At 38.4% G+C, this 27368-nt stretch overlaps 1 protein-coding gene across 4 annotated transcripts in view; it reads left to right on the plus strand.

Moving 5' to 3' along the window:
* Positions 1 to 27368, plus strand: part of KIAA1549 (KIAA1549 ortholog) — a 137107-nt gene that overhangs the window by 76172 nt on the left and 33567 nt on the right. For all 4 annotated transcript variants that reach the window (XM_048937511.1, XM_048937529.1, XM_048937538.1 and 1 more), the window contains exons 6-10: positions 306 to 489; positions 5644 to 5703; positions 8493 to 8638; positions 16286 to 16463; positions 17486 to 17670. In XM_048937511.1, coding sequence (XP_048793468.1) covers positions 306 to 489; positions 5644 to 5703; positions 8493 to 8638; positions 16286 to 16463; positions 17486 to 17670 — 753 coding nt within the window. The remainder of the gene's footprint in view (positions 1 to 305; positions 490 to 5643; positions 5704 to 8492; positions 8639 to 16285; positions 16464 to 17485; positions 17671 to 27368) is intronic.

Raw genomic sequence — 27368 nt, forward strand, 5'->3', positions numbered from 1 at the left:
TAGGCTTGTCTATATTGACATAGTTGCTCCGTGTTTAGGTGGCAAAATGAAATTTCTAACAGTTTAGGAGTCTGGGTATGCATGGTGCAGTAGGTTTTGACCAAAAGAACACCAGTTTTCATGATTTCCTTTGTCATGTTGTCCTCCTGTCTGTCCCATGCACTTTGATATTCGTCTAGCATTTTTCGTCTGCTTTGATGTAAAATACTCCCCCTCATTTTAGGAAAAAAAAAAATCTATCAAGTAAAGGATAGAAATGCCAGTGATTTGATTTTGCTGACACTATTCCAATCTTGTCTTTTCAGATACTGAATATAACTCTGAGTAGGCCTGGAGCTGCATTTCGTCAGGGCCCTGTGAGCATCATTTTTGCCATTCGAGATAGATATGGTTTTCTAAATGGGTCAGAAGTCAGTGAACAGTTAAGAAACTTGTCCATGGTGGAATTCAGCTTCTATCTGGGTTTTCCTGTGCAGCAAATTGCTGAACGTGAGTACTTGTGGCCAAGGCTGCAAAATACCTTTTTTTTTTTTTCTAGTATTTTTTCCTCTCTAAATTGTTTTAGAAATATTTTTAGGTATCTGACTTGTATCATGAATTCTGTCAAGCAGATCTGTAATTCTCTGCTCACGTGGTGTGTATCCGTGTTACAGCAACTTGTTGCTGTTGTCATTGTCCTTTACTTCTGTCTGTTTTCTTAAAGGTGTTATCTTTCAACTCTCTCTCTCGCTTCCTGTCTGCTACTTGTATTGAAAGTCTTTTTTTTTAATTCAATCCATGGTCATCCTAAACTTAGATTAATGAGAACTGCTTGTGTAGCAGAGTTGCCTTGACATTCACTCTTGACAGCTTGTATTTGGTTATATTTTACAAGTGACTTCAGTCTTATAAATAAGCTAAGTTTCTCATTTGAACAATAATCCCTGTACAGTAATGGATTGTTCTTGTCAGCAGTGACTCACGAACATAAGTAAGATCATGTGAGAACAGTACTGCCTTTCCTGGTGGCACCTATTAATGTTAATACAGCCCATTAATTCCTGGTTTCTCCTATCTCACTGTGCTTTTCAAAGCAGATTTTTAGTTATCCAAGATACTTTTTATGGGCCATATAGTCTTATAGCACCTGACACAGTGATTCTATGCTGTCAACTGTATGGTGGAAAATCAGTCCTAGTGGTAGGTGATACTCAATTCTTCAATCCTTTTGTTTTAATTTTTTTTTTTAATTTTGTTCCCTCTACTCCCATAACCTATTATTTGTATTGCCCTTCTTGTTTCTTTTTAACAATTCTGCCTTCATTTGATTTCACACAGAATATACCTTTGCAGTAGCAGCAGTATTTAATTGAGCCAAACAAAAAGCCTTCAGAATCCTTGTCTCTGGATAGCAAGCATTTCTTTGGTTCCTTATGAGGCCACAGAACTTCTCAGATTGTGGGCTGTGATCTTTACCTCTCATTCAATTCAAATTAACTTGACTGCTTGAAAGAAATTTCTTGTCACTATGCACTGATTTTTAATTTTTTTTTTTTCCACTTTTGCCCTTGAGCTTATTACTTTTACTCTCTCTGGTATTATTTTTAGTGGCTTGGGTTTTTTTTTCTGTGGTGTACAAACATCTGATCCTAAAGTTTTTTGTTTTGTTCTCATATTCTGGAAAGATATTCGGAGTGAATTTGGAGATGGCCCCTTGCTGAGAATCCTGCCTTTCATTTTGTGTGATGGGTCCTACAGTGCAGTTTGATAACATAATTTTTTACCAACATCAGTACAGCCTAAAAAAACAGGCTGGTAATGAGGGAAAACTATTCCTATTAAACATGTGTATGAACTGTTCTCCTCATTTTTTGTTTTTATGCTTTCCCCACTCTTTTTTCCTGATAATAATTAAGAAATGTATGAGTAATTTATTTAGTGCTCAGAGCAGGAATTCTCCCAGTGTTATTTGCATGCTTTTAGTGCTTGGCCAGTGACTACGATTAGTGCTTGGCCAGTGACTACGATTCCTTGACAATGCCGGTGGAGCTTTATAACAGCTCACAAAGAGAAGGCTGTGTGAAGAAGATTGAGTGAGGAAGTCAAATGCTACTTTTGCAGGCTAGTGCCATTAGCACTCCACAGAGTCATCAAGTCCAACCACTAACCTGACCTACTGAGTCCCATCACTAAACCATGTCCGTTAGTGCCACATACACGTATATTTCCAGGGATGAGAACTCCACCACTTCCCTGGGCAACAAGAATATTGCAGTATTTGACTTGCACATCACTAGAAAACTCTAACTTACAGTTGATGTAGCACACTGCAGTACAGCTCAATTTGATTTGTACTTCTGTGGTTTGATTTCTGTAGTGTTTCAGCAGTTTTGGATTCACCATGGTGGAACACCAGGCATAGTGCCATTTGATAAGTCAGCAAAGTGAGAACACAGTTTCTCAGCTTGTTGAGGACTATGAGTCTGCTAGCATGGACAATAGTGGAAGTCATTCATATACTTTTGCAAGTGAGGCATCATTACTCAGCTCTTTATAGCTATTTCTGCATATTTTTTTCTTTTTGCACTCTTGTGTTTTCATCTGAAGGATTTTAGATCTTCAGAGCCAGAAATCACATCCGAAGGCGCAGCAATGTTGGATAGATCCTTTTTGATACTTCTTATTGAGCAGTCTGAGGGTGACAAAAGGCCAGATCCTCAGAGCTGCTTTGGCAGTCCAGCACCTAAATGCTTCGGATTTCTGGGCCCTGAACTCTATTTTCATGTTGTTCCTTGGTCTGCAGAGCAGTTGAAGCAGGCAAGGTATTGTGAAGATCTTGCTTTGACATATAGCTACTTTGCTATTACAGTGTATTAATATACACTGTTATGAACTACGTAGGTTGTCCCTGTGCAATACGTCTTTTTTTTTTTTCCTCTGCTTATGGCTGCAAGATTTCTGAGGACAGGGCAAGAAGGGCTATCTGTGGACTAGAAGAGGAATATTATCCTTTGTGAGCCTACCCAAATAAATTGCTTTGTTTTTATTATCACTAAAAATAGAGAGTTGCCTTGGGGCTGTTCTTCAGTGCCATAACTAGCACTTGGAGTAGCATCTATTTCAGTTACTTTGGAGATGGTGCGAGGCTAATAGGATAAGATGAAATGGTGTGATATAATCCAAGGACTGCAGAATATTTTGGCAGTTTTCATCAGAGTGGGTTCTGGATCAGATACAGTATTTTAATACTGCCTGCATCACAGTGTTTCCATGACCTCTCATACTAAGTCCTTCATTCCCTCCCTACTTTATCTTGATGTTCCTCCATTGATTATAAATAAGAGCAATCAATATGGTATCTGTTTCAGCATGCATGATCCCACATGTCTTGGTATAAAATCAGTCATATCCATACCAGAGCACCTGGCAAAGGCCATATTGCTGGAGTAGAGTGCTTCAAACAGCTGTTGAAAGATTTCTGGGTGACTAAGTGACCGTTTCAGTCAGCATGGAATCAATGCCATTACATGGTATGGTGCTTCAGGACTGTGTCATGGAATCTTCCAGTGATGCTAATCTGTACCTCATTAATGCTTCAGTAATCATTAGCAGACCAACCATAATCTAACTAGCAACTGTCTTTCCAACTTTCCCCTGACTCTGCACTGGTTTTAGCCATTAGTTCCAGGGGAATTAGGTATCTTGCAAATATGGTCACACTGCAGTGCTGAGACTCCAGCTGAGCTCAGAACTGGGCCATGTGTGGTGAGGTACTTCAATGACCAGTGGTATAGCATCTGGAGCCTGGATTTTTCAACTTGAGAGCACTGTCTGAAGTGTCCTTCATTTCATGCACTCTTTTCCAGGCTATAGAACCCAGCCTTAGCTGCCAGTGATTGTGGCACATCCTTCTTTTCAATCCCAAGATTTTCTCTCATCAGTTTATTTTTAAATTTCATTAATTCCATGAAAAGTTTAAGTGAATAGTCATCCAGTAATTTGCATGAATTAAATCGTTTTCAAGTACTAATTAGAAAAAGCATGAAGAGCGCTTTAAGTATTGAGGCAAAGCACAATTTTGTTTTAAAAGGAAGAAAAAAACCCACATCTGTTAGCAGTTCAAAGTTTTGTGGCCGTTGGAGGCTTTTTGATTTTCTTATCTTGCTCTTTCCACGCTTACAAAAACACAGATGTGGTTTCATTTACGCTTTTTGTTCAGGTTGTATCTCTAAATTAAAATAAACAATTGGCGTGACCAGAGCAGATATAACTACAGAGCAAATATAAGCTACACTCAGAAGAATCGTGTAGCAGTGTGCCAAAAATAAATGTGTTAAATTAAATGGACTGTGGGGTGCTATTTGTGTGTCTGAGAGTTTTGGAAATGTGATGCATCCTGATCGGTGTATGGAGTACTGATGCTCCGTGTTGAGAATAAAGGACTGTATTCTGATACCCTTCTGAACAGTAAGTCACAGTGTACCTCTGGTCGTGCTGTTATTGAAATAAAGTGGAATAACCACGTTTTCATTTAATTCTGTGCGAATAAGAGAGACGGTTTAACTGGTGGTTTCTTCGCATAAATAAAAAAAAAATGGTAAGCTTTTTAAGGGGCAAAGGAATCATTTTTAGATATGCTGACACATGTCAGCTGCTCTAGCAATTATGGCATGATTAAATTAGAAAACTGGTAATTTTCTGCTTCTCTAGAGCATGCAGTAGTGGCAATCTTTACCTAGAAGTGAAGACAACAGTACAACTTTGTTTTAAATTGTGTTAGCATGGATCAGGTCGTTTTTAACCTTTGTATAATGCTTAGTAAACTGCATCTGGATTAAATATTTTGAGAAAGTTATGACCCTTCCTCTTTCGTATTGCCGTAGTGAAGCTTAAAACATCCCTTGAGGAAACAGATGGCCCAACCCCCATCTCCACTTGTTTCCCAACATGTCTTTACTGCTCTCCAGTGGAAACCTTGGGAAAAATCTTATTCTTACTGAAATCATTGGAAATTGACTTTATTCACTTCACTGTATTTCTTCCTGTAGCACAGCTTTATACAAAAATCTTGGGGCCATCAAGCCACACATATACATAATCCTTGAGATTTGTTCACAGTGATGCTTCTACATGCATTCATACGTGATTTTTGTAAGTAATTTACCAGTGTGATACATTTTAAATTTTTCCCTCTGCACAAATCTAGAACTCAGATCTATTTAATTTTCTGCTTTACATTTAATATTACTGTGTCATTTTTGCTTCACAGAGGGTCATATTTGTGTTCCCAAACAGTTGTGAATTGCTTCATTGCCCTTTGAGCAAAAGTCTCATCCTGCAGCTAGCTCAGTAAGAAAAAGAATTCACAGTGAGTTTTACTCTTAAGCTTGTAGGAGCAATGACCTCAGTACAGCAGCTTGAAATTTTTCAGGTAATAAATCTGACTGCACCCGTTAGCTTCTTTTTGTTCAGAGGTGAACCAGGTAGCGTACATCCAGAGCACTTGCTTTACCATTGCATCTGCACAGCCCCGGGAGTTGTAATACATCCATATAAAGAAGATGCTTACTGACAGCATAAATTATGAAGTAACTTCTTTTTTTAATCTGTTACTGAGAATAGCATTCTAACTGTTGTTTTTCCTTCATTCTGTTTTTCCCTCAGCCTTTCATTATCCTAAGCTTAATGTGTCTCAGCTGATGAAATCTTCCTGGGTGAGAACAGGTATGTACAGTTCTTGTGAGTAAAATTGTAGTTATTTTTGTTAATAGGATAACTAGCATACATATAAATATGTAAATAAATATTGACAACCTGGGGGTGCTGCACATTTGCAAGGCGTTAACGCCTGAGCAGAATCTGTTCTAAAAACGACAGACGTGATGAACTGCAACATCTGAGAAATGTAATTCCTGAGTTTAGAATGAACTTCTGCAATTCCTCAATAATTCACACCAAAGTTTTTGGCTATAAAGCAGTTCCTTCTTAGCGAGACAGCTTATGCTGTCAGGCATGAACTATCTACTCTGCATGCTCTCAATTGACTTTAAGATATTCAGTTTTTTAAAGGAAAAACGAAAACTTTCTGTGGCACTTAATATGAAAACATGCCAGGAATAAAACAGAATAAAAATAGATATATTCTGGCTGCAAGAAACTGTTTCATCATGTTTCATTGATCTCTTCTGATTCATTCAAACCCCTCCTACCCAAGTCTGCTGGGTGTTTTATTCTGTAATTAACTGATATGGTTGAGCTGTCACTTTTAGATGATCAAAGGATATTGAATTTATCCGCAAGCGCAGAGATCCTACCTACTTCTTCAACACAGAAAGCCTAACTGGTGGCCAGGCTTTGCCTAGCAACCTTGCTGTTCAAGTGAAGATGTCCTTCTGGATACACTTTTGTCTTCCCACTATCTTTGCATCCATAGTTTACCAGAAGTAGTATAAACATAGTGATTTTTTTTTCAGGCATCCCTGTCTCCTCTCACAAGTGACCAGTTCACTTTTTAAACAGGAAGCCAACTGCTGAAGTCCACGTAGTTTGTATTTCTGAAGAAAACTGAACTATTTCAGATTATGTACAGTAACAGGAGAGCAACTACTCATGTGTATCTCACATCCAATATCATCCTCTCTTTAACCGTTTTGTTAGCTTTTTTTGTCAGTTTGGTTAAGATAGCCATACCATCTCCTGCTTAGAAATCTGCATTATCAGTTCTTGTTGGAAGTTTCCTTACACCCTGCAATTAAAAAAAAAAATAAATAAATAAAAAGTTCTTCCAGCTCAGAATCAACATGTGTGTCTCACACAACTTTTTTTTTTTCTTCTTTTTTTCCTTCCCTAATATATATATGTAACATATAATAAGATATATATAAGATATCTTACATAATGTATGTAAGATGTAAGATGTAAAAGTCAGTCACAGCACCTTTCTTTGATGCAGGGGAATTTTTTGCAATCTCAGTTCTTGCAAGTATCCTTGGAAGAGGTAGTATGCTTTGGCGTAGTTAGTCCTTTAAGTTAGTATATTAGATTCTAATGGCAAAATCATTCTGTGTTAATGACTTTTTTCATTATTTGATAGCTTCTTCTAGATAGATAGTATGACTAATGAAAAAGGGAGATTATTGAATTTATGCTTGCTAAATATAAGCTTTTTTTTAATAGTAGATTAATAGTAGATTGCCAAGACCTAAGTGCATGGGTACTCTAAAATATCCCAGTGGTCATAATCCCAGTGGACATTGGCAGATGCAGTGTTTTCTGTGGTTGTCCCTCTTGGTTATATAATACAATTCATGCTATTAAGCATAATTCATTGATACTCAAATTCAATATATAAGCAAGAAAGACATTCTACTTGCTGTATATAATAGCCCTTGGCCACTTTCTATTAATTTTGCTATTTTATTTTGAGGTACATTGTCTGTGATTGAATTTAGCAGATGTGCTGTTGATCTCTGAGAAATCCTGAAAGTAATTCCTTTTTTTCCAACATACGCAGTGAAAAAATTTAAATGGAACAAGTTGTTTTGATAATTGTTTTAAAATTAAAAAAAAAAAAACCTAAAATTGTAATTATTAGATTTTATCTGATTGAATGCTTTTTTATTATAAATAAATAAACATGAAAAGCTTCAACGGAAAAGAGACATTTTAACAAATAAACCACGTTAGTGGGAGAGCCTCAGGAAGGAAAACTGCATTATTTTGCTACAGTCAGTGATGAGTCAGTTTATTATCCTTTAAGATTGTTCAATTAGATCATTCAAATGACTGTTACTGCATTAACCATACCTTTCTTTTACTGGAATGCCATCTTGATGACAAAGATTCACAGTTTTTTGTTGTTTGCTGTGCAGTGTTCCTCAGGTATTTTTCTCAGCATCGACTGCCCCAGTGACCTGGATTACCTGGGGCTAGGGAACGAAACTGGGAGGGCTACTAACCTTTTTTTTTATGCTGTGATTTGCATAGTTGGTAGTCTGTATCTTATCTAGGGAAGACACACTTGGAATACACAGTGTCATTCATGTGGTCCATTTTTTTTTCTTGTTTCTGAACCTTTGCCCTGCCTATCTCTCACCTTGCCTCACTTCTAAACACGAAATTTTGATGGCAGTTAGTTGCAGCAAGCAATTTAACTGAATGTTTTCTTTTGTTTGTGTTTGATTAATTCACTTAATGCTCATAAGTTCATGCTCTTTTAGAAATTAAGTATTCTGGGTCTGCCTAGACAGCTGAGATTCCAGAAGTGCCCTCTGCCCTATTTTATTTTATTTTTAAAATTTATTTCTTTTAAGCTTTCCTGATCAAAACCCTTCCTTTTCTAATGTGTAACCACCAGCTGACCTTCACGGTATTCCCCTAAGAATACTGCTGCTCTTGAATTGTCCTTAAGATGTCACAGAGTGACTCAACGCTTGTAATTGAAGTTGCAGAAAAGGCACTGAAAACTTTCACTAATTCAATTGTGTTCTTGGGTTACTTTCTCTGCAATGTAGTTCTCTTGGGTGTCGTCGACCAGCGAATTCAGGAGGAAGTGTTTCAGGCTGAGATGGAGCGGAAGCTAGCTCACCTGTTAAACGAGGCTTTGGCCAGAGGGCGGATATGGAGACGAGCCAGTTTTGCAGGCAGCAACATTGTGCAGGTATTCAGAGCTCAAAGTCAGAGGAAGAAATAAAGGGGAATAAATCATTGAATAAGTTCATAATACTTAGGCTTTGAGTTGAGAAAAGATATTTCACGTGCATGTATTGCGATTGACTAGTTTAGCTAGTTGATGATGCTTGTGTTCTGTACTTGAAATATGGGTCTTCTGGCTACCTCATTGTATTTTAAACTGAAAGTAACAAATGGAAACAACCGAGTGTTTTAACTGGCTACTAAAAAATTCTGTTGACCTTTGAAAAAACATACTGAAAATGATTTTACTGACATCTTTCTTAAAGAACTGGCTATCTTGTCTGACTTACAGGAGATGCCTAGAAAAGGAGATAGAGTGGTCATCTGAGTCAAAAATGTACTTTGCTGGAACAGCTACTTTGCAGGTCTCTGTTGTTTTTGTGAAGGTGTAGAAATATGAAATAAAATCATGTGCTGCTTGATGCAGTAGCAGAGCAGTAAATTTGAGCTCTTAACTTTCCATTTGTCATAGCATTCCTGGTTGCAGGAGGGGGTTTTAAGTAAGGCTGATAAATTATGTCAAATTTTGCACATATGACAGCTTCTAAATACCAGTGCTTCATTACAGTTTTGTTTAAGTTGGAATTATTGACATAATGTCCGTGAAGACATGGGTACTTAATTTTAATTTGTAAATTTTCACATGCATTCTAGTCCGTTCATCAAGCTGAATGTCACAATGCTTTCTCATGGATGATGATCTTAAAGTTTATTTTTTCTAGCTAAGTCGTCGACAGTTGGCTTACCTCACGTATGCCCATCTCACAGTTCGGATTTTCTGTCTTTATTTAACCTGACCCTACAGTTTTAGCTAGCAGTTAAATCTCCATATGTTAGAATTTTCTTACTTCTGTTTTTCTGTCTTAGAAACATCTGTTTCAGTAATTGATTTTATTTTTATTTTTATTTCAAGCAGCTTTGAATTGCTGTTAATAGATGTCTACTTTGAATCTCATATCCCCAACACCTCTTGCTGCACTTTGTTCTTTATGCCTCAGTCCTTCCTTTGCATATAAAATAAACACGTAATCCTTATGTTGATAGCAAAGATACCAGAGCCTATAAAATGTGCACATGTAGAATACAGTTTTATTGTTTTAGACAATAAAGCTCAAATTATTTATTTTCTCATGCACAAGATACCACACAAATCCTTTCCATCTAAAGGAGAACATTTTGGAAAAAACAGTGTTTTTCTTATGACTCACTGTATTACTTATTATAAGTGGATTCTGCAGCTCGTGTCCCAAGCAGCACTGCTGCTCATTTATGCCATTTAATTAGTGCAAAGAGTCTGCAAGCTGCTGTCTTCAGGCAGTGGCGGATTCTCTTAGTTGCAGTCAGCACATCCTCCCATCCCACATAACACAAGGCCATTGCAGGCGCTCATGGCCAGCGTTGCTCAGTGTGGTTAGTGCTGTAATAAAGGAGGTGTGGATAAGAGAAGGCAGAAGGACAGCAGTGTATAATATGCTTGCAGCATGTGATCCTCGCTGCTAGGTACCTGATTGATGTGGCATTTTTTCTGCACAAGTAATGGTAGGTATGATCATGCTCTACAGCTTCTTATTTGCTTACTTTTGCAGAATATCCAGAAGTATGGTAGGTAAGACATCCAGGGAGGCAGTTGGTTTAAGGTATCTCAAATAGCTCTTACTAAGCGTAAATCATATTAATTATCTAATGCTTAAAGACTTCTTATGAAGTTGTTTGGTTCTATTTTGTCTCTGGGACCACTTCCTAACAACCAGAAAGTGAACAAACTTTTCTGTGTTGTCTGGCTTTGATTTTGAGTCATTTGTTGGTGCCCTCAGGAGACATGTGGGAAAGAATCCCAAAGACAATATCAACCTTTGAAGTCTATTCATAAGATTTTAGCTATGTGCTTCCAGGTGAGGCCTGATGGGCGGATATTCCAGAGCACTTGCTTTTACCTGTGTGCAGATGAGTGAAAAGACTGTTTTCTTCCTCTGTGTTATTTCCTTGCATTGGTGAAAGTATCTGTTACCTCTCACAACTTTATCAGTTACAGCTAAATATTTCAGTAATCCTCTTGTTGCTTTTCTCCCCCATGCCCAGCTCTCAAAACCATGCTCTAACCTGGATATTCTGCAGAGAAAAGCTCAAACACTTCAGTGAGGACTGCAGCAGAGAACACGCATGCTGAAATGACATTTCTGTAAAGAACAAAACAGATTGGCTAAGATTTAACTTGCATAATGTATATAGATAGTTAGGAATAGTTCAGCTTTAATATTAAGTTCTCCTGGAAGTAACAACCTTTTCACCTGGGTTGTTACTCTGTGTTTGAAGGTCCAAGCTTAAAGCTGCCAGACATGCTGCTTACTTTTTATGAGCGCTAGAACTGGCTGGAGCAACTGAGCTTCATGTGTACTGCAGTGCTGTAAAGCTGGCCTGTTATTGCTGCAGCACTACAGATGGGAACCTGGAATCTGAGCCTAAGTTTGAGAAGACAGCAGATTTCACAGACGGGGTCATGACCACACAAGTATTCCTGTGATGCAAGGATTGTCTGCTATGCAGAGCTGCTCTCATGTTGACCTTTTCCAGGCTCAGTGTAGTAGATATGTCAGCATCACTCCAGGTGTGAAGGCATGTGCAGCTGAAGTGCTGCACCTGTTGATGGGCTCATCAGGGATGCTTCCCTGTCAGTTGAATATCTGGTCCGTAGCCACTTGCAGTAAACCTTTTGGTTTTACTGCTGTTCATTCTGTTCCTTGCAGCCAAGCTTATAAGCTGTGTCTGAAATGTGTTGTGTATATGCATCTGTTTGAGTCTTCCGGGACAGCTATTCATATTCCTTGTGTTTTGTATTCAGATTTTCCCATCTATATTTCTTGTACACCAACCAGCAACTGCTGTATTAGTAGGCCACAACAAAGTGAACATAATGACTAGAAGCTGCTAGTGTTTTGGATACTTCTATTAGCAAGACATGCATATATTCACAACAGGCTAGACACACATTTCACTTGTGTTGAGCTCCAGTAGACCTGTTTTTCCAGAGGTGGAAGATATTAATAGCACATTGAAATGTGACATTTCTAAGCTCCTTGGAAAATCAAGACTGTGGGTCAGAAGGTGAAGCAATTATTTGTGAATGTTACTGCAGGCGTATTAGTTTCCCTTCTAGTACTAATTGATAGCTTGTGAGGTTTAGATTTCATTTGCAAAGGTATGTGTTTTGACCTAAGAATGTTAAAAATTAATCTTTCAGTGAGTGCACTTTGTATGAGAGCATCAGACTACCTAGAATGCCCAAATAGCATGTTTTCCCCTCCTCTGTGCAACTAATAAGTGGCACTCCAGGATTTAAAAACAACAACTAAAACCATCACTTACAAAAATCTCTGAAGTTTCATGCCTGGCTGTTAAACCTGGGATAGTCTCATTGATTTCTGTGTAATGTTCATGCTGCTGTTTCACAGAGCATGTCATAAATTTATATTTAATATGGATCTGCTGTTGCTGCAGATTCAAAGTGCATGACTCGATGCTGTTTGCATTGCACCCGCATGGACTAGACCACGTGATATATGTTATGAAGTGTTAATCATCATAACTCTTAAGTCATTGAATTCATGCAGAATTGCTGAGCTTAATACTGGTTTAAAAATATGCCAGGAGCTAACACACACTTACTTTTCCTTTATTTCAGCACGCTTGTTCTCTTGAACTGAAAGTAAAAAGGTGGTCCTACTAAGTGAAAAAAGAACAATGTTCTGATGTAAAGAAAAGAGCAGGTTAGATGGCAGTACAGTCATAACGTGTGAGGGAACATAATGAGGGAACATAAAAGTTGAGTTTTACATTAGAGCAGATGTTTGTTCTCTTGGTTTCCTACTACCAGCATATACGTTGCTCCCATGCACATAGTGTGGGAGAAGGCCAAGTCTCTCCGGGCGGTGTGGATCTACAGATGGAGTCCATGGGAACTGTTGCTGCTTGATCTCATGGTTTGAGTTGCTTTGAGTCGCTTTGCACCATGTTGGCCACTTGCTGCAGAGTTGGGTGGATGGCCAGAGCCATACAGGCAATGAGAGCCCAGGGACAGCTCCCCTGGAAGTTTCTAGAGGAGCACCCTCAGGTTAACCAGTCTGCTCCCAGTCAAACCAGTTCATGGGCTGATGAAGCCTCCGCACAGAGCAGCACTGGAACTCTTGTAGTCCGTGTCCAGCTACACCATCTCATTCCCCATTTGCCCACTGCAGTGTAAGCAGGGTCTGCTGCCATGCTCTGCACATGTGAGTTTGTCTAACACCTGGATTTTCTCTGTTTTCATTTCTGAACTAGACCTGGTTGCCAAGGAAACTCTCCTCACTGACCCATGATAGTCTCTTGAAGACATGTTTTAAATTAAATTTGCTAGCACATGAGCACAATTAAGCCTTTACTCTCTGGAGTTTAAATGCACATCTAGTACCAACAAAGATTATATCATTTTTGTACATTTTAGTTGAATGAATTAGTCTTTTTTTTTTTTTTTTTTTTTTTTTTTTCCTTCTCTGTGTTGAAATTCTTGCATTTCATCCCTCCCTATGTCTTCCCTCATTTCCCAATTGTAAAAGTAAAATGCTTCCTAACACACAAGCTACATTTCTGAATGCCTGGAAAATGCTATTTCTATCTCTGCTTGCATTCTTAGCACAGAGGGACAACTCTAACCTATGAGACAAAAACAATAATCTGAAGCTGCATGGAGACTATTTGGGGAAAAAAAAGCACAGAGCTTACTATACAGAAACTGTAAAAATGGGCAGAATGGCTGTTTATATTGATTTTTAAAGTAGACTTAAAAATACTTTAAATCTAGTGTACCAGTTTGTGTTGCAGCAAACTTAGAGGTCAGAAAAAAGAAGTTGTAGTGAATCAATGTAACAGTTAAGAAAACTGAAGTTTTCTGATACTGTCACAGTGAGTGTACATACAAGTGTAGTTGTCTCATCACCTCAGTAATACCATGCTCAACCATCAGTTCTCTAAGAATAGAGCTCCATAACCATCTCCCTTGGGTTTGAAATTTAGTCTGCAGTTTTCCTCAGTATGATGTGAGCACTCATAGAGAATTTTGTACTCAGAATGAGTTCTTTCACAGAAAATGTATCTTAAAACAAAGAACTTAGTTCATGTGCACCAACCTGAATGTCTGCTCTCTGTTGAACTTCATGTTCATTCCCATGTTCCCTATTCTGTAACAAAATACCTCCAACTGCTTCTCCTTCCTCTGTCCCTAAACAGCCCTGTCACCTTTTGCTATTGCTCAGCATGGAGAGGAGAGGAATATTAAAGGCATTTTGTTTTGCATGAGACACCTTGCACTAGGGTCTGTTATCCTCCTTCTCTGTCCTTTTTTGAAGGCAACTTTGGAGCAGTTTCTTTCTTAACCCATTCAACCAGAGGTTCTGGCTGTTACTCTGTGTATGGCACACATACATAAACATGATACTTTTTGAGTACTCCACAACTCCATAAAATCAATGATGATTCAATTTAAGAATCTCTAGTTTTCTCCGGTTCTGTAGATTTGCATGTGATAAAAAGAAGCTTCCCAAAAGTAAAATGAGACCCCACTGGCTTTTTAATCATGTGCGGCCCTTCTGTTCCTTCAGCTCCCTTTTGAGTTATGTGTCTGTTAGAAAGTTCTCATCCGTGCTGAAATGAGATACCACTTAACTCTACCATTCCATGCATTCAGGCCAGGCTGTGGTGAAAGCAGAAATACAAAGCTGTGGGCATTTGTTAACTAATGATATATCTGCATTCTGTGAAACCAGATTCAGCCTTACAGCTGCCCAGTAACCGCGTTAAGAAACCTTATTTATTGATACCCTTACGTATTAGCAGAAGAGTGAACAGTGTTACAATAAATTCAACATTGATTAATGAGTCCTCCCAGTAGGTCTTGCTGTGTTTCATAAATTTCTTAATTTTTCTACTCTATTTGTAGATGTTCTCTTAACTTACTCAAAATGTAGCTAATGCTGAATGTTCTTTTTTGATTTCAGTTGACTTGAACTGTAAGCTTTGAAAGTGCAACCCTTTATGCACTGGCTTTACTTTAAGCCAACAAGAAGTTTATTGAGATTCTAATATATTAACTCTGGCCTTCATAGTAAAGAAAAGTTCAGAAGGAAACTAAATGTATTGCCCTTTTGTGGCATTTTCTTCCAGATCTCTTCAAACTCTGTTTTGCACAGTGGAATACCTTTTGCTATTAGTTTGGAGCAGTTCGAGGTTGTGATCACTATTAAATATAAATGATGATACAGAAAAGAATTATAATGTATGAGATTTAATTTTGTAGGAATTTAAAATTGCCTCATCTGCAATGTAGATGCGTGGTGGCTAGATAGTATCTACAGGGCTTCTTCATAGCACACATTCTTTTGATTATTAACATCTTCAGAAGAAGGCAGAAAGAATTGCTTCCCACAGCATCAAATGAATTCCTTCCCAAAGAGAGGTGGATACCAGAGGGAGCCGTGTGGAGGATGAAGGTGACTGTGCAAGTTCTTTCGTTTAGGTAGAACAAAAAGTTCTTTTTGAAGCTAACAGAATATTTGCCTGTATAAATGCTTATCATTCAGAAAGACTGGAACAAAAAAGTGTGCATTATGAATAATGAAGTAAAAATATTCAGAGATGGAAAAGTGCAGTGAAATAAATCTGTCCAGATATTCCTACTACCTGACAAGCTACAAAGACAATAGGGGCTACCAGAGTGGGATGGTGTTTGCATCTTTAGGGTAGAAGAGTTCTGTTCAGTACTGGATCTGCATGTTGTCATGAAACAAATGGAAAATAAAAAAGAATAGAAACTTCTTCAAGTTTGCCATAAAAATGTACTGTGTGAGGGATCGCTGCCCTGCAGAGTTTCAGTTCATAGACTCATAGAATATCTCGACTTGGAAGGGACACCCAAGGACCGAGTCCAACTCCTACAGTTACAAAACACAAATTTCTGTAAACTTCCGTGACCCAAAGCACTTAAATAGTGCTTATTTAATTTGACATATTGTTTCAGCAATGTCATCTCCCTCTGAAAGATTTAAAATCTTTTGTATAGCAGTTAGGTGACAATATTCTGAATCTATTTGGAAAAAAGTGATTATTTCTGAATATTAGCTTTGTATGTCTACATTTGTGCAATGTCGACTGAAGCTTTTCTCAGATGAGAGAACTGAGTTGTGTGTGTGCTGTCTTTGCTGCATACAGTGTTTTGGAGCATCATTTTCTCATTAGAGTTCCCTGGGATATGGACAGTTTCCAAACTGTAGTAGTTCCCAACAGTTACATAGTTTGTGTAGCATCGTATTTCTAGTTATCACAGAGGTGTTTCTTCTACAGCAATTGCATTGGTGTAGCATAACACAATGTGGTGTGTTTCTGATGGACCAGCGGTGGCATACAGTGTCAATTAAGACAGATATGGATACTGACTTGGCAAAGCTGTTCCAAATGCTGTTTTTTAGAAAAGTATCTGGACCTTGTGAAGGGAAGGGGAAAGAGTGGGGAAGACTGAAAGGCCAAATGTATGGGAACCCCAAATAAATACAACATAAAATGTAAAAGCATTCCAATTACTTTACAGATTGTGAACGTGTCACGGTTAGATGGTGTTGATAACCCCGTGGAGCTCATCTATTTTGTGGAGGATCAAGATGGAGAGAGATTCAGTGCTTTGAAGTGCTCAGACCTGATGAACCGAGTAGACATCCAGCGCGCTGCAATCATCCTTGGATACCGCATTGATGGCACTGTTGCACAGCGTAAGCCCTATCCAATCTACACCAGTGTCTGTAGAGAGAAACAGGAAGGGTGACATTATGCAGTTGTGTAAAGAGCACAAAAAAATTGTTTTTTTTCTTATTGGGAAGAAACTAAACAGTTTTTATCTAAGAAAATGGTAATTTTATGTACGGACACATGATGACATAAGAGCTATTGAATACATAAAATGTAAGAATTATAATATATTCCTTCAATCTTGAAGTTTATTATCAGAATGGCTACTATTAAAAATGATAAAGATGAAGTTGCATAGAAATACTGTTTTTTAACTTTAAAACATTGTTTTAAGAGCATGTCAATTTGACTAGAAATGTATTACTGCTGTTTGTGGGGTTTTAGCCCCACATAGAACTGCTATGCAGAATAAAGCAAACTAAAGTTTTGTTGGTTCTTCCAGTTTACTTTTTCCATACAAGACTGATTTAATTACGCTTTACAGTATGATTACGTTTTTTTCTCTTCGAGGGTAAAAGATGTCACACACCAACAGTGAAACAGAGAAAGGAAAAAACAGTAAAAAATGTGGAGCTATACACACTGGGGAGGAAGGTTTTAGTGATTTCAAATTGACTGTGATTATTGATGGGGAAGGTAACAAAATGTGTATAATGAAAGAGAAGAGGTTGCTGGTAATACTACTCAAAACAGAATACAGACAGTTAAGTGAAAAGCCCTTCTAATGTTAGTGACAGGGCATTTTTCTGGATGTGTTTCACTTTGTCATCTCAGTCTGGAGTTATGGAGTGGTGTGGTAGAAATGTATTTTCATGAGTAATTTAAGCAAGAGTATTTGGGAGAGAGACCAGAACTATTGATCGCTGCTTCCTGAGCATGACATATGTTAACTGATAAGTGTAAGACATTTCCTGTGATGTGCGGCTGCTTTCTGATAAATTCCTGAACTAGCATTTACGAGAACATAAAAATACATAACCTTGATGTGTCCTCAGTTAAAAATATATAACCACATAAAACTACTCTCTTCCTTTTAACTTCACAGCTGTGGAAAAGCTGAAGGAGTCCGCCTCAGAGGCACAGAACAGCAACCTATGGATTATTGTTGGAGTGGCAGTCCCAGTTGCTGTGGTGCTCCTGATTGTTATTATTTTATATTGGAAACTTTGTCGAACAGACAAGCTGGAGTTTCAGCCAGACACAATAAGCAACATTCAGCAGCGACAGAAGGTAAAAGGGGAAGCTGTGCTGGGAGGAGGTTGTTGAGTGTTCTGAGCATAAATGAATGTGGGTGTCTAGGGAACACCTACTATCCTTAAATAACATTTGGAAACACAATTTTAGCACCTTCTGGTTAAAAAGAAAAGAAGAAGAAAAGTTAAGTGATACTTAAGTCAAGAATTCCATAAGGCTTTATCTGTTCTCTTAGCTGTGTGGTACTGTGCTAGATAGATACATTCTTCTGAAATGCAGGCACTGAGGCTGAAAGGAACCCTTTTTATCACTTCATTTTAAGGCTCCAGCTAGGACTGAGTAAGAGGAAATGTATTGAGTGTTGAAGCACTGACCTTGTTTTCTGCAGAAGGCTGAGTTTTTCTTTGGAGAGATTCCACTAAACTAATTCAACAACTGAACCTTACCATCCATTATAGCTCACACTGGATCTAGTATTTGCTAGAAACCATCTTTTCTGCTACCCATTCTGCTGAGGCTCTTGTATTGCTGTTGCGTTCCTGTCACTAGGACTTCAGTTCCTAAATCTGAATGAGATCCAGTAACTTTATGGGTGGAGAGTGTATTGACTGAAGTGATGGAAGACTGGGTTAGGATCGTGAGAAATTCAGTCTGTCTATTTTGTGCCCAAAACTAAATGATGAAATAAATGATCCATCATTTTCACGAAAGTATTTGTCAAAAGGAGTGGAAAAAATGACTAGACCTAAGTGTCAGAGATTCTTATTACTGACGATATTATCAGTGGCATTAGTAAAGGCAAAATATCTGCCTTTGTTGACCCTATGGTACTGTAGTCATGTTCTTGTAACTGTCATCTCATGTTCAGTCATACAGTTTTCCATGTAACAAGTCTTATCTGTACACCATGCTCTCTTCAAGATAATTAACGATGGGAAAGATGAGAGAAGCAGAAAGCAGTTGCACTTACAAAGCAGTCAGAAAAAATCAATAGCAACTTCCACTTGTCTTGCCAGTGAAGATTGAGTGTCATCATCAAGGTCAGCAACAAGTAGTGCCCTTCAATGCACTTCTCCCTGTTAGTGTTTCCCCTATGATACCTAACACAACCTTTGATTGAAGAAGTTCCTGTAGTAGTATAAGGGAAAGATTATACAAAAAAAGCAGGAATGGGGACCATTACCCTTGGCACAGTACTTCACGACATAAATTTTCATTACCTCTCTGCTTTGTTTGTGTATGAAAACAGTTGTGTTGATGATAAGGCCAGAAACATTCCATCATCCCATTGTTTTGGAAATCTGCTCAGCTTTTTGTCACCAGTGCATCCACAGTATTCTTGGTTTGAATCATTCATGAGTCAGAAGCCTTGAATTTGTTTTTATGCAAGTCTTGTTTCAGTTCGCCTAGGGAGCCTGTCACTTTGCCTTCTTCAGAGAAGTCACTGCAAGCAAACTAGAAAGAACCAGTAAGGACATCTCGTCCAGTCCTTCCTGTGCCATCCTGTGTGGATGGCTCATAATTAAATATTAAGTGAAGTAAAGCAGTAAAAAGTGTCTTAAATTTTTATCAGTGTATTAAAAAAACAGCAGAATCTACTTCAAAAAAACTTTTTTCTACTTTGCTCAGAATCTAGAAGTAAATAAGTAATCTGGCTTCCATGATAGCAGGCTGTCGTTGGGCCTTCTTCATGTCCTCAAGCTACGGGTTGGAGTTCCTGGGCAGAATGGTGCTTATTTAGCAAGCACTGCTTACCTCAAGATGGTCACAACTGCATACAAACAATGAGACGTATTTGATCTGCCCCCCTTTCTTTAAATTGATTTTTAATTTTTTTATTGCAGTAAATGCAAAGAAATGATCAAAGTGATTGGGAATTTAGGATTTAGGAAATAAACTCAGTTGTAAAACAGAATTGCCACCCACCTCAGTCCCCTGCTGTCCTTACAATTTTTTGGATTTGCCTTTTGTACTAAAGAACAGTGAAGGCCTTCTCTGGCTCTGTAAATGGAAGGATATTTTGGTTAAAAATACGGTGGTATGACCACTATTACAAGTCAGTCCTAAATTGCATATTCTCACAGTCTGTCTTCTGATAAGCAGACAAGTACAATTATCTATTGCTCATAACACCCAAAATGCCTTTTGGGTTTCCCCCTGGGAGTATGACTGCCTGGGTACAGTGCAGTTACAGTAAAGATCACAAGGTAGTTTGGCTGTGTCCTTGTAAGGACACAGCAAAAGACAGGGAGACAGCTTGAGCTCAAACAAGGCCAAGGTGGGTTGCTGACAGAACCAATGCAAGGTGCGTAACGGAGGGATGTTTTACTTCTGAATGTTCTCAGAAGCCTGCAACTTAGGGTAAACAGAAACAAACACATAGAAAGGAAAACTTTCGTTGGAATTAATCCTAGGAAAATCAGTTTAAAAAAATAACATAGTAAACAGTGGACATTGGAGAGACTGATAGATTTTCTATTCCATCCATCTGCCCCAGAGTACAATTAACAACACATGAAAAATACTTTCTTGTCTGGATACAAGCTAGGAAGATGTAGTTACATCAAAGTTATCTGGGACACTTTTTAAAGCAGGTGTTAAGGAAACAGGTCAGAGCAGTGAATTTCTAAGCAAGATTCATAGGTCTGTGCAAGGGTAATTATTTTCAAGAGGTGGAACTGAGATATTTAAAGGGCACATGAAGTATTCATGACTTGTTCTGTAAGCTGTAGCATCCTACAGGAGGTTCACCTTGATGTGATCTAAGTTGTTGCGCTGGATAAAGATGTCTTTGCCTTTGGAAGAAAAAGCTGCATAAGAAGCATTTTTAAATTATCAGATTCTCTTGCCTTTGCCTGTAACCACCACCATGTCATTACAACATGAACTTTTTTGCTGCTAAGAAGCTGTGCAGTGTCTTTGTGGGAAATTGAATTTTTGAAATGATTAATTTTTCTTCTTTGCTAGAAAATAGATAAATGTATTTAATTCCCAAACCATCATCCTGCTCAGTACTGGACTCTTGCAATTTTTGTGCAAAAGTACCATCAACACTTTTTCTTATATATTTATAATGCAAACAGAGATGGCAATATTCTTTCTTTTCCTATAGACATAAAAAAATATACATCTATATGGTACCTGATTCTCTAGGGATCTCACTTTTTGAGCTGTGTGCTTTTAAAGAAAAAAGTCAGATCCCTTGCTAGGACTTTTCAAGGGTAGTTTCAGCTTTTGACAGTTACTCAGGGAAACATTCCCTGCTCTAATGGCAGGAATCTTGTCTGTAGATAAACTCACCTGTGTTTATTTAGAAGGGTTGTAATGTTCTCCTTGTAATTGAAGGTGTCTCTGTCCACGGCAAGGGCATGGAACCAAATTGTCTGGAAAATCCTTTCCTACCCATGCTGTTCTCTGAAACTATGAAATACTGGGCATGCTGAAGTCATGGACTTTGCAGTGCTATCTTGGACCAAGTGACTTGCTTGGTTCCTGATTTTTCCAAGGGCACATCCTACAAGCCTGGAGGAAAAATTCTTTCTCCAGCTAGGAGTTGCTTCTCTTTGGGCCCTCTGTGTGTCTCCTTCTTATGGTTCTTATGAGTCAGTGTCAAAATGCATGTTCATGTGTGGGAGAGGTGGGGTGAGTTGGCCCCCAGAAAGCCAAGATCAACACACATGGTACCCCACCTTCTCCATGACAGTGTGAGAGCTGGAGGGCTACCAGTTGGTATCATGTGCCAGAAAACCTCAGCTAATGTGTAGTAACCTGGGGAACATGATCAGCCCTGGCCCATTTGCTCTCATTGGCACTGTTGTGGCAGCTACTCAGGCATCCCCATGCGGGCATCCACTTTACCAGTAATGAATTGTGCATTCCGTAGGATGCCAGGCAGGCTTGTTTGGATTTTTATTTTACTTCAAGCAGGAATATCTGATACCTGAAGCTCATGTATCAGGTGTAACTTTACACGTCTGAATTGAGAGTTTCGCTTATTATCGTATATTCAGTAGACTACCTCTTGGATGTTCCCCAGATCAAAGAGGCCAGCCGTGCTGGAGGCTAAATACTAGGCTCCTGTTCCTGATACAAAGAATTCTTGTGATGTTTTGACATCCTATGATGCTTTTGTTCATCTGTATAATGTAGAGGCAATAGCTCTACATTTCAGAATAACTCCAGTCAAAAGAGATCCATGTAAAGAAAGACAGCTGACACCAGTCTTATAAAAACTACTTGAAAGCTGACATAAATTTCTGCAAGAGATTAGTGTCTGTGCCAACTGTTTGCATAACAAATACCTTTCATTTCTAATAGCAGCCTTAACTAACTACTGAAAGTGTCTTTTCGGAACTGGTGTACAGGTTTTCTTGAGTTTCTAATCAACAGCTGGATTCTGACAAGAAACACAACGTTCAACATCTTAATTACTTCTCAATAATGCATTTCTCTGATGGCAATTCCTCTGCAGGGGCTCTTTTGTGGGAACTCTTCTTCTCTACTGGGGATTACCTATTGACAAGTTGTAGATGTAAATATTGCACTGGGATACTGCTCACACCAGTATATGTAAAAACTAAGATGTATCTGCTTTTGTACAAACGTTTGAGTGGCCATATAAAGGTGCGACTGAAAGGCCAGCTCATCAAGATACCAAAAGCAGAAATATCTGGACAGGAAAGGTACATGTAGAATCATAGAATATCTTGAGTTGGGAGGAACAAGACTCATGTCCAATTCCTGACTCCACACAGGACCACCCAAAAATCAGAGCGTAAGGTAATTGGCATTGTAGCAGAGTAGCTCTAGCCTTCAGTTATGTGAGGCTCAGGGTCTTTTTCATTCTAGAAGTGGTGGTATTTAGCCACACTCAATGGATTTATCTTCTCTGAACTTTTCCAGTCCTTCTGAACCAATCTGAGCTACTGACAAGTGTTTGTACAGTTTGTTATGTGAAAGAATCATGTAATCTTCTTTTGTGTTGCATTTATCCTGCTATCTCCATGTTTTCTGTGATGTCCCTAGTCCTTGTATTGGTAGCAATAGTGAAGAACTGGTTCCTGGACTCCTGCTTGATGCCAGTGTTGACTTCCAGATCTCATCAGGTTCCCGTCTCCATACTCTTCTTTCCAGATCAAGGGGTGCCACTTCTCCTAGCTTTTCTTTCGAGCTAGACTTTGAACCATTTATTTGAACTAGACTTTGAAAAGGATTCATTTTCTAACTCTTATCAGTCTTTCTGAGAAAGAGAAGCAAGAACTGCATATGATTTCCAAATTGTCGGTGGCCCATAGAGTGGTATTGATATCGTGGCTACTTTTGAAAAGGAATTTTTAAAAAAATATTTTCAAAATACATTTTAAGTTTGTAGTATCCTAATCATACAATAAACCACTGAGATTAGATTACCACTGTGGAAGTAAATTCTGCCTTTCGTACTGGCAGATAATAGTTTACCTTAGAGTTGAGCTATTTTTAGAGCAAGGATATGTGCCTGTAGCAAATCATTGTTATTGGAGGTTTTAACGTCAATACTCACTTGCTGCAGAACAGCAAGACATTTCACTAAAATGCTTTGCAATCCACATTGTGATTGTAGCAATGTGACAGAGCAATGGAAGGCTTTTATAGCCAGAGCTGGCAGGCTAGGTGATTTGTTCTTATGCTTTATCTTCTCAAATTACAGGTGCCTGCATGAAATGGCATCATTTGAAAGGATTCTTGGGCCTGCAGTGAGCAATAGATACACCCTAGTTTTTGGATAGTCATGGATAATGGGGCACAACAAGGGAGGAGGGGAAAATGTAGCTTCATTTCAGCACACAGATTAATCCTGCAGTTTGTATTGCTTTGCTTTCATTCTGTCTGCATTAAACCCTGTTTAGATGTATAAATGTCTCTGAGTTACAAGACCACAGGATGATCTTTGTTGACTAAGCCTGACAAAATACCAGCACAAAGTCAAATTAGAATTGCTGATCTTTATTCTGTCTTAAAGTGTGTTAGCATTTTTTTTAATATTTATGGAGAGGAAGTGTTTTTGAGCTATACTGTGTATGTGCTCTGTCCAGGCAGTGAGAGCCATGTTATGAACTTATTTTCTTGCCTTACATATTGGCAAAAAAAGTTTTCTTGATTGATAGCCATCTTTGACATGCTGTGCTAGCTGTTAGAGATTACGGTTTGTCAGACTTGCTTCTGTTGCCTTTGGATAGTGACTTTTTGACACTGCATATGAAAGAGTCTGGTGGAACTCAGGCACAGCAGTGGCCTCTGTGTTTTATAAAGCTGATGATCGTTTTCTAACTTACTCCTGACATTTTTGTCTAACTGGTGTGCAAAGGAGACTCACAAAGCTTGATTCAGACAGTGTCTGCCCTGCGGCATTTCTGTCTTAGAAGGAAAGCTAAAACCATGTATGATTCAGATACGAAACTCTGCTATTACAGCAGTTATCTCAGCAGCCTATGGGCATAGATGTACTCAGAGTTAGGGGCTTTGAACAACATGATCCCTCATGCGTTTTGTGAAATTTACTGAGCTGCCACAGCAACATTAATGTGACAAGGGAAAATACACAAGGGAGAAGAATGGGAATGATGAAAATCCATGGAAAGCATCTGTCTTAAGAAAATATTTCAGAACAGGTGTCTTAAGAATTTCAGAATTTTTGGAAGTTTAGGGCTTTCTTTATTCATTTGTTTTTAATCCTATTCCGGGGCAGAATTCCTGAGGTGATGCCCTCAGAATGCAGAGAAGCACTTGGTGCTGTGAATCTCAGAATGTAGAGAAAGTTTGTGATGTTCAGTAGCTTTAAACGACCCTACCTCAGACTGCTTACTTACATCTTCAGCCCATGTTAGTGTTAAGAACGCTGATTCTCACTGACTTGCTGCATTGACATTAGTAGACTTAAAAACTTTTCCTGTAATTCCTTCATCCTGTCTTTTTTGTAACGTTCTATGTTCTAGCACTTTGGTAAGGTCATACGTCAGCAGGACTCCAGGGATTCTGGTCCTGTTCGTGGGTTATATGCCAACATTAAAATATTATTTTTGAAATCATGCTTAGCTCTTTTGTTTCCTTAGTATTTTAATAGCCTCTGCTCAGTGCTTCTATCTCTGTGAAGAACAAGGGAATCTTGTAAAATAAAGTCAATAGGAAATTGTGTTGGTGTATTGTTCTTCATTTTATGTCCCAATTCAAATGCTGCTTCTACTCCTACAGAGAGAAAACTCACATCATTTTAATTAGAGGAACCACAAGAAGAATGCTGAGTAAAATATATTTTGTCTCTGCTGCTTTCAGCTGAATCTGTTCACTGACCTGTATGTGCAGTCTTTGCTTTCTTGAGAAAACACGTTGTTGACATTTGCGGTGTGCATCTGCATCTGGGGAAGCAGCATGTTGGCAGCCATGTAATTCTTCTGTTTTGAGCAGCACTGAAGCTAATAGCTGTTTTCATGGGCTAAGTCTTGACGAAGGCATACTGGCTTTGTTCATTGGCTTCTACTGAAATTATTTGATTGTTCTATGAATAGAGCTTCAATATATGTATTATTTTTATTTATTTATTTATTTATTCTGTCAGTATCTATCAACAAAATTAAAACGCTGTCTGGAGTTACCTATTTGTAATCATCTTTCCTTTGGATTTCAGCAGGCACTGCATTCTTGTTGTTATATAAACCTTAAGTTTATATATATGAGTATTAGCTCAGACATGCTCATTTTAGTGCTAAGCTTCAGAGTGGCTTATCTTTTTCCCTTTCACAAATGTATAAAAATAGAGCAAATGAAAACCTTGTGTAACAACTTATATTTAAAGCAAGAAATTTTTGCTAGCACTGGTTTTGTGCAGACTTAAAAAAAAAGCACCTGAGGCTGATTAAAAAAAAAATCAGTTTCAGCACCTGAGCAGATAGGGGGACCAGCATAAGTGATCTTTCTTACAAAGAGATTGTATTCCTTCAGTGGTGGTGGTGGTGGTGAAGTTAGGAGTAGTAGATGACTGATCCTCAAATAGTATTCTGAGTCCCTGTGGTAGGATGAGCAGAGATCATCCCATCTGTTATACAGTGTAACTTAATATAAAGGAAAGGAAGAAAAACACAGCAGGTGGTATGCAGCACCTAATAAGAAAGGGTAAGAAACCTTACTTTTTTCTTGTTACTTCGTTACTTGTTGCTCACCTGGAGCAACACTGTTCATTGTAGTTGGTCTGGTTGACCATCCAGTCCTCTAGAAAGCGGAGTCGTCACAGTTGCCACTGAAAATGTGGTAAATTGTTATTATCGTTTGTCCATTAGCTATAATGTTGCCATGGACTGATGTAGATGAGGAAGTGTAGACTTATTTTTTAAGAAAGTATAGTGGGTTTCTCTGGCCATTGTTTCCTCATTAGGAATTGATATTTTTATTTCTCAAGTAATTGATATTATTATTTTTTTATTTTAAAAAAACTCTTATCTACTTACGAGGGGTCATGTTTTATATAAATGTTTTTTCATGTTGTGTTTTTGTAGCTCATGTTATTCATGCAATATACACATGTTGATATGATCTCATGATGTTCTTATGTTGTTTGGAGCTGGTTGTGCCAATTTAAGAGTTTAGATTTTTGGAAGAAATTATCTAGAAATATTATTTAACTGTACTTTGCAAGATTCTGAATCACTCAGGCAGAAGTTTTTCATTCTAGTATTTATTTCATACTGGCTTATTTTATTTTATTTAAGATAAGAAGCATGTTCTTTCAAATAACAAGATTAATAAAAATTACTGTTTTTTCCAAATTTTAAGAACAGTTTTGGAGAAGCTCTCGTTTACATTCTCACCGTTTGAGGGCACAAGGTAGGGAATTACAAGAGATCAGACCTGGAGGTCATTTTGTGTGAAGATGTTTTTGCTGATTTGATTTGTGGAGAGCTGTCTATTTCTGACTGAGCTATAGACCTTTGGAGAAAGTGTGATCAACAGAGACTTGTTAGTTGTTTTCCAGGTACATTTTCCTAAGATTGCACCTGTTCTGTGCTTATAATCTCTTTAAAACTGTGTCTTAAAAGCTAAGAGGTGTTTTCCCTATTGCTGTATATGGAGGTTGTTACAAGCCAGGTAAAGGAAGGAGGAGCTCAGGCTGTAAATAGGAGCTGGCTGCTGGCAGACAGTGCTAGAGAGAGGCAAAAAAGTGTGATGAGGAGATTGATTCAGCCTGGCAAGGAAGAGAGAAGTCAGATGGGGAGTTAACCTGGCTGCAGCTTCAGGGAAGTAAAGTCTCAGGTTATGTGGTGTTCCGTGGTGTCTGGGGAGATCTCTGCTCAAGGCTCAGGATAGAATTGGTGATACCCGAGACTTGCTAGTCCTTTGTTGCAAGCAACAGAGTGTGGATCCAACAGTTCCATGCAATTGATTGGCAGAATGTCAGCCACGCCTGTTGTAGAAGAATGCACCTTTCGTAGAAGAATGTGTCCTTTCTTTTCTTGCATCCACTGCTTCATGCACTACATTTTCCAACTTTTGCATGTGTCTGAGCTGTAGAAATAATGCTGTTCACCCTGCCCAACTTTTTCTAATAGCAGAAGGCCCAACCTATGCCATGGATTCAGCAAGGTGGGAGAGAGCAAGAGGGATCCTATGGATTAAATGAATTTAGGATATTTTCTTCAAATCTCTGTTGCAGTGCCTACATGAGGATTCAAGTGTAATTGATTGTTCAGACAGTCTTGCCTGTGCCA

Source organism: Lagopus muta, chromosome 1 (assembly GCF_023343835.1).
Source record: "Lagopus muta isolate bLagMut1 chromosome 1, bLagMut1 primary, whole genome shotgun sequence".
NCBI classification, from domain to species: domain Eukaryota; kingdom Metazoa; phylum Chordata; class Aves; order Galliformes; family Phasianidae; genus Lagopus; species Lagopus muta.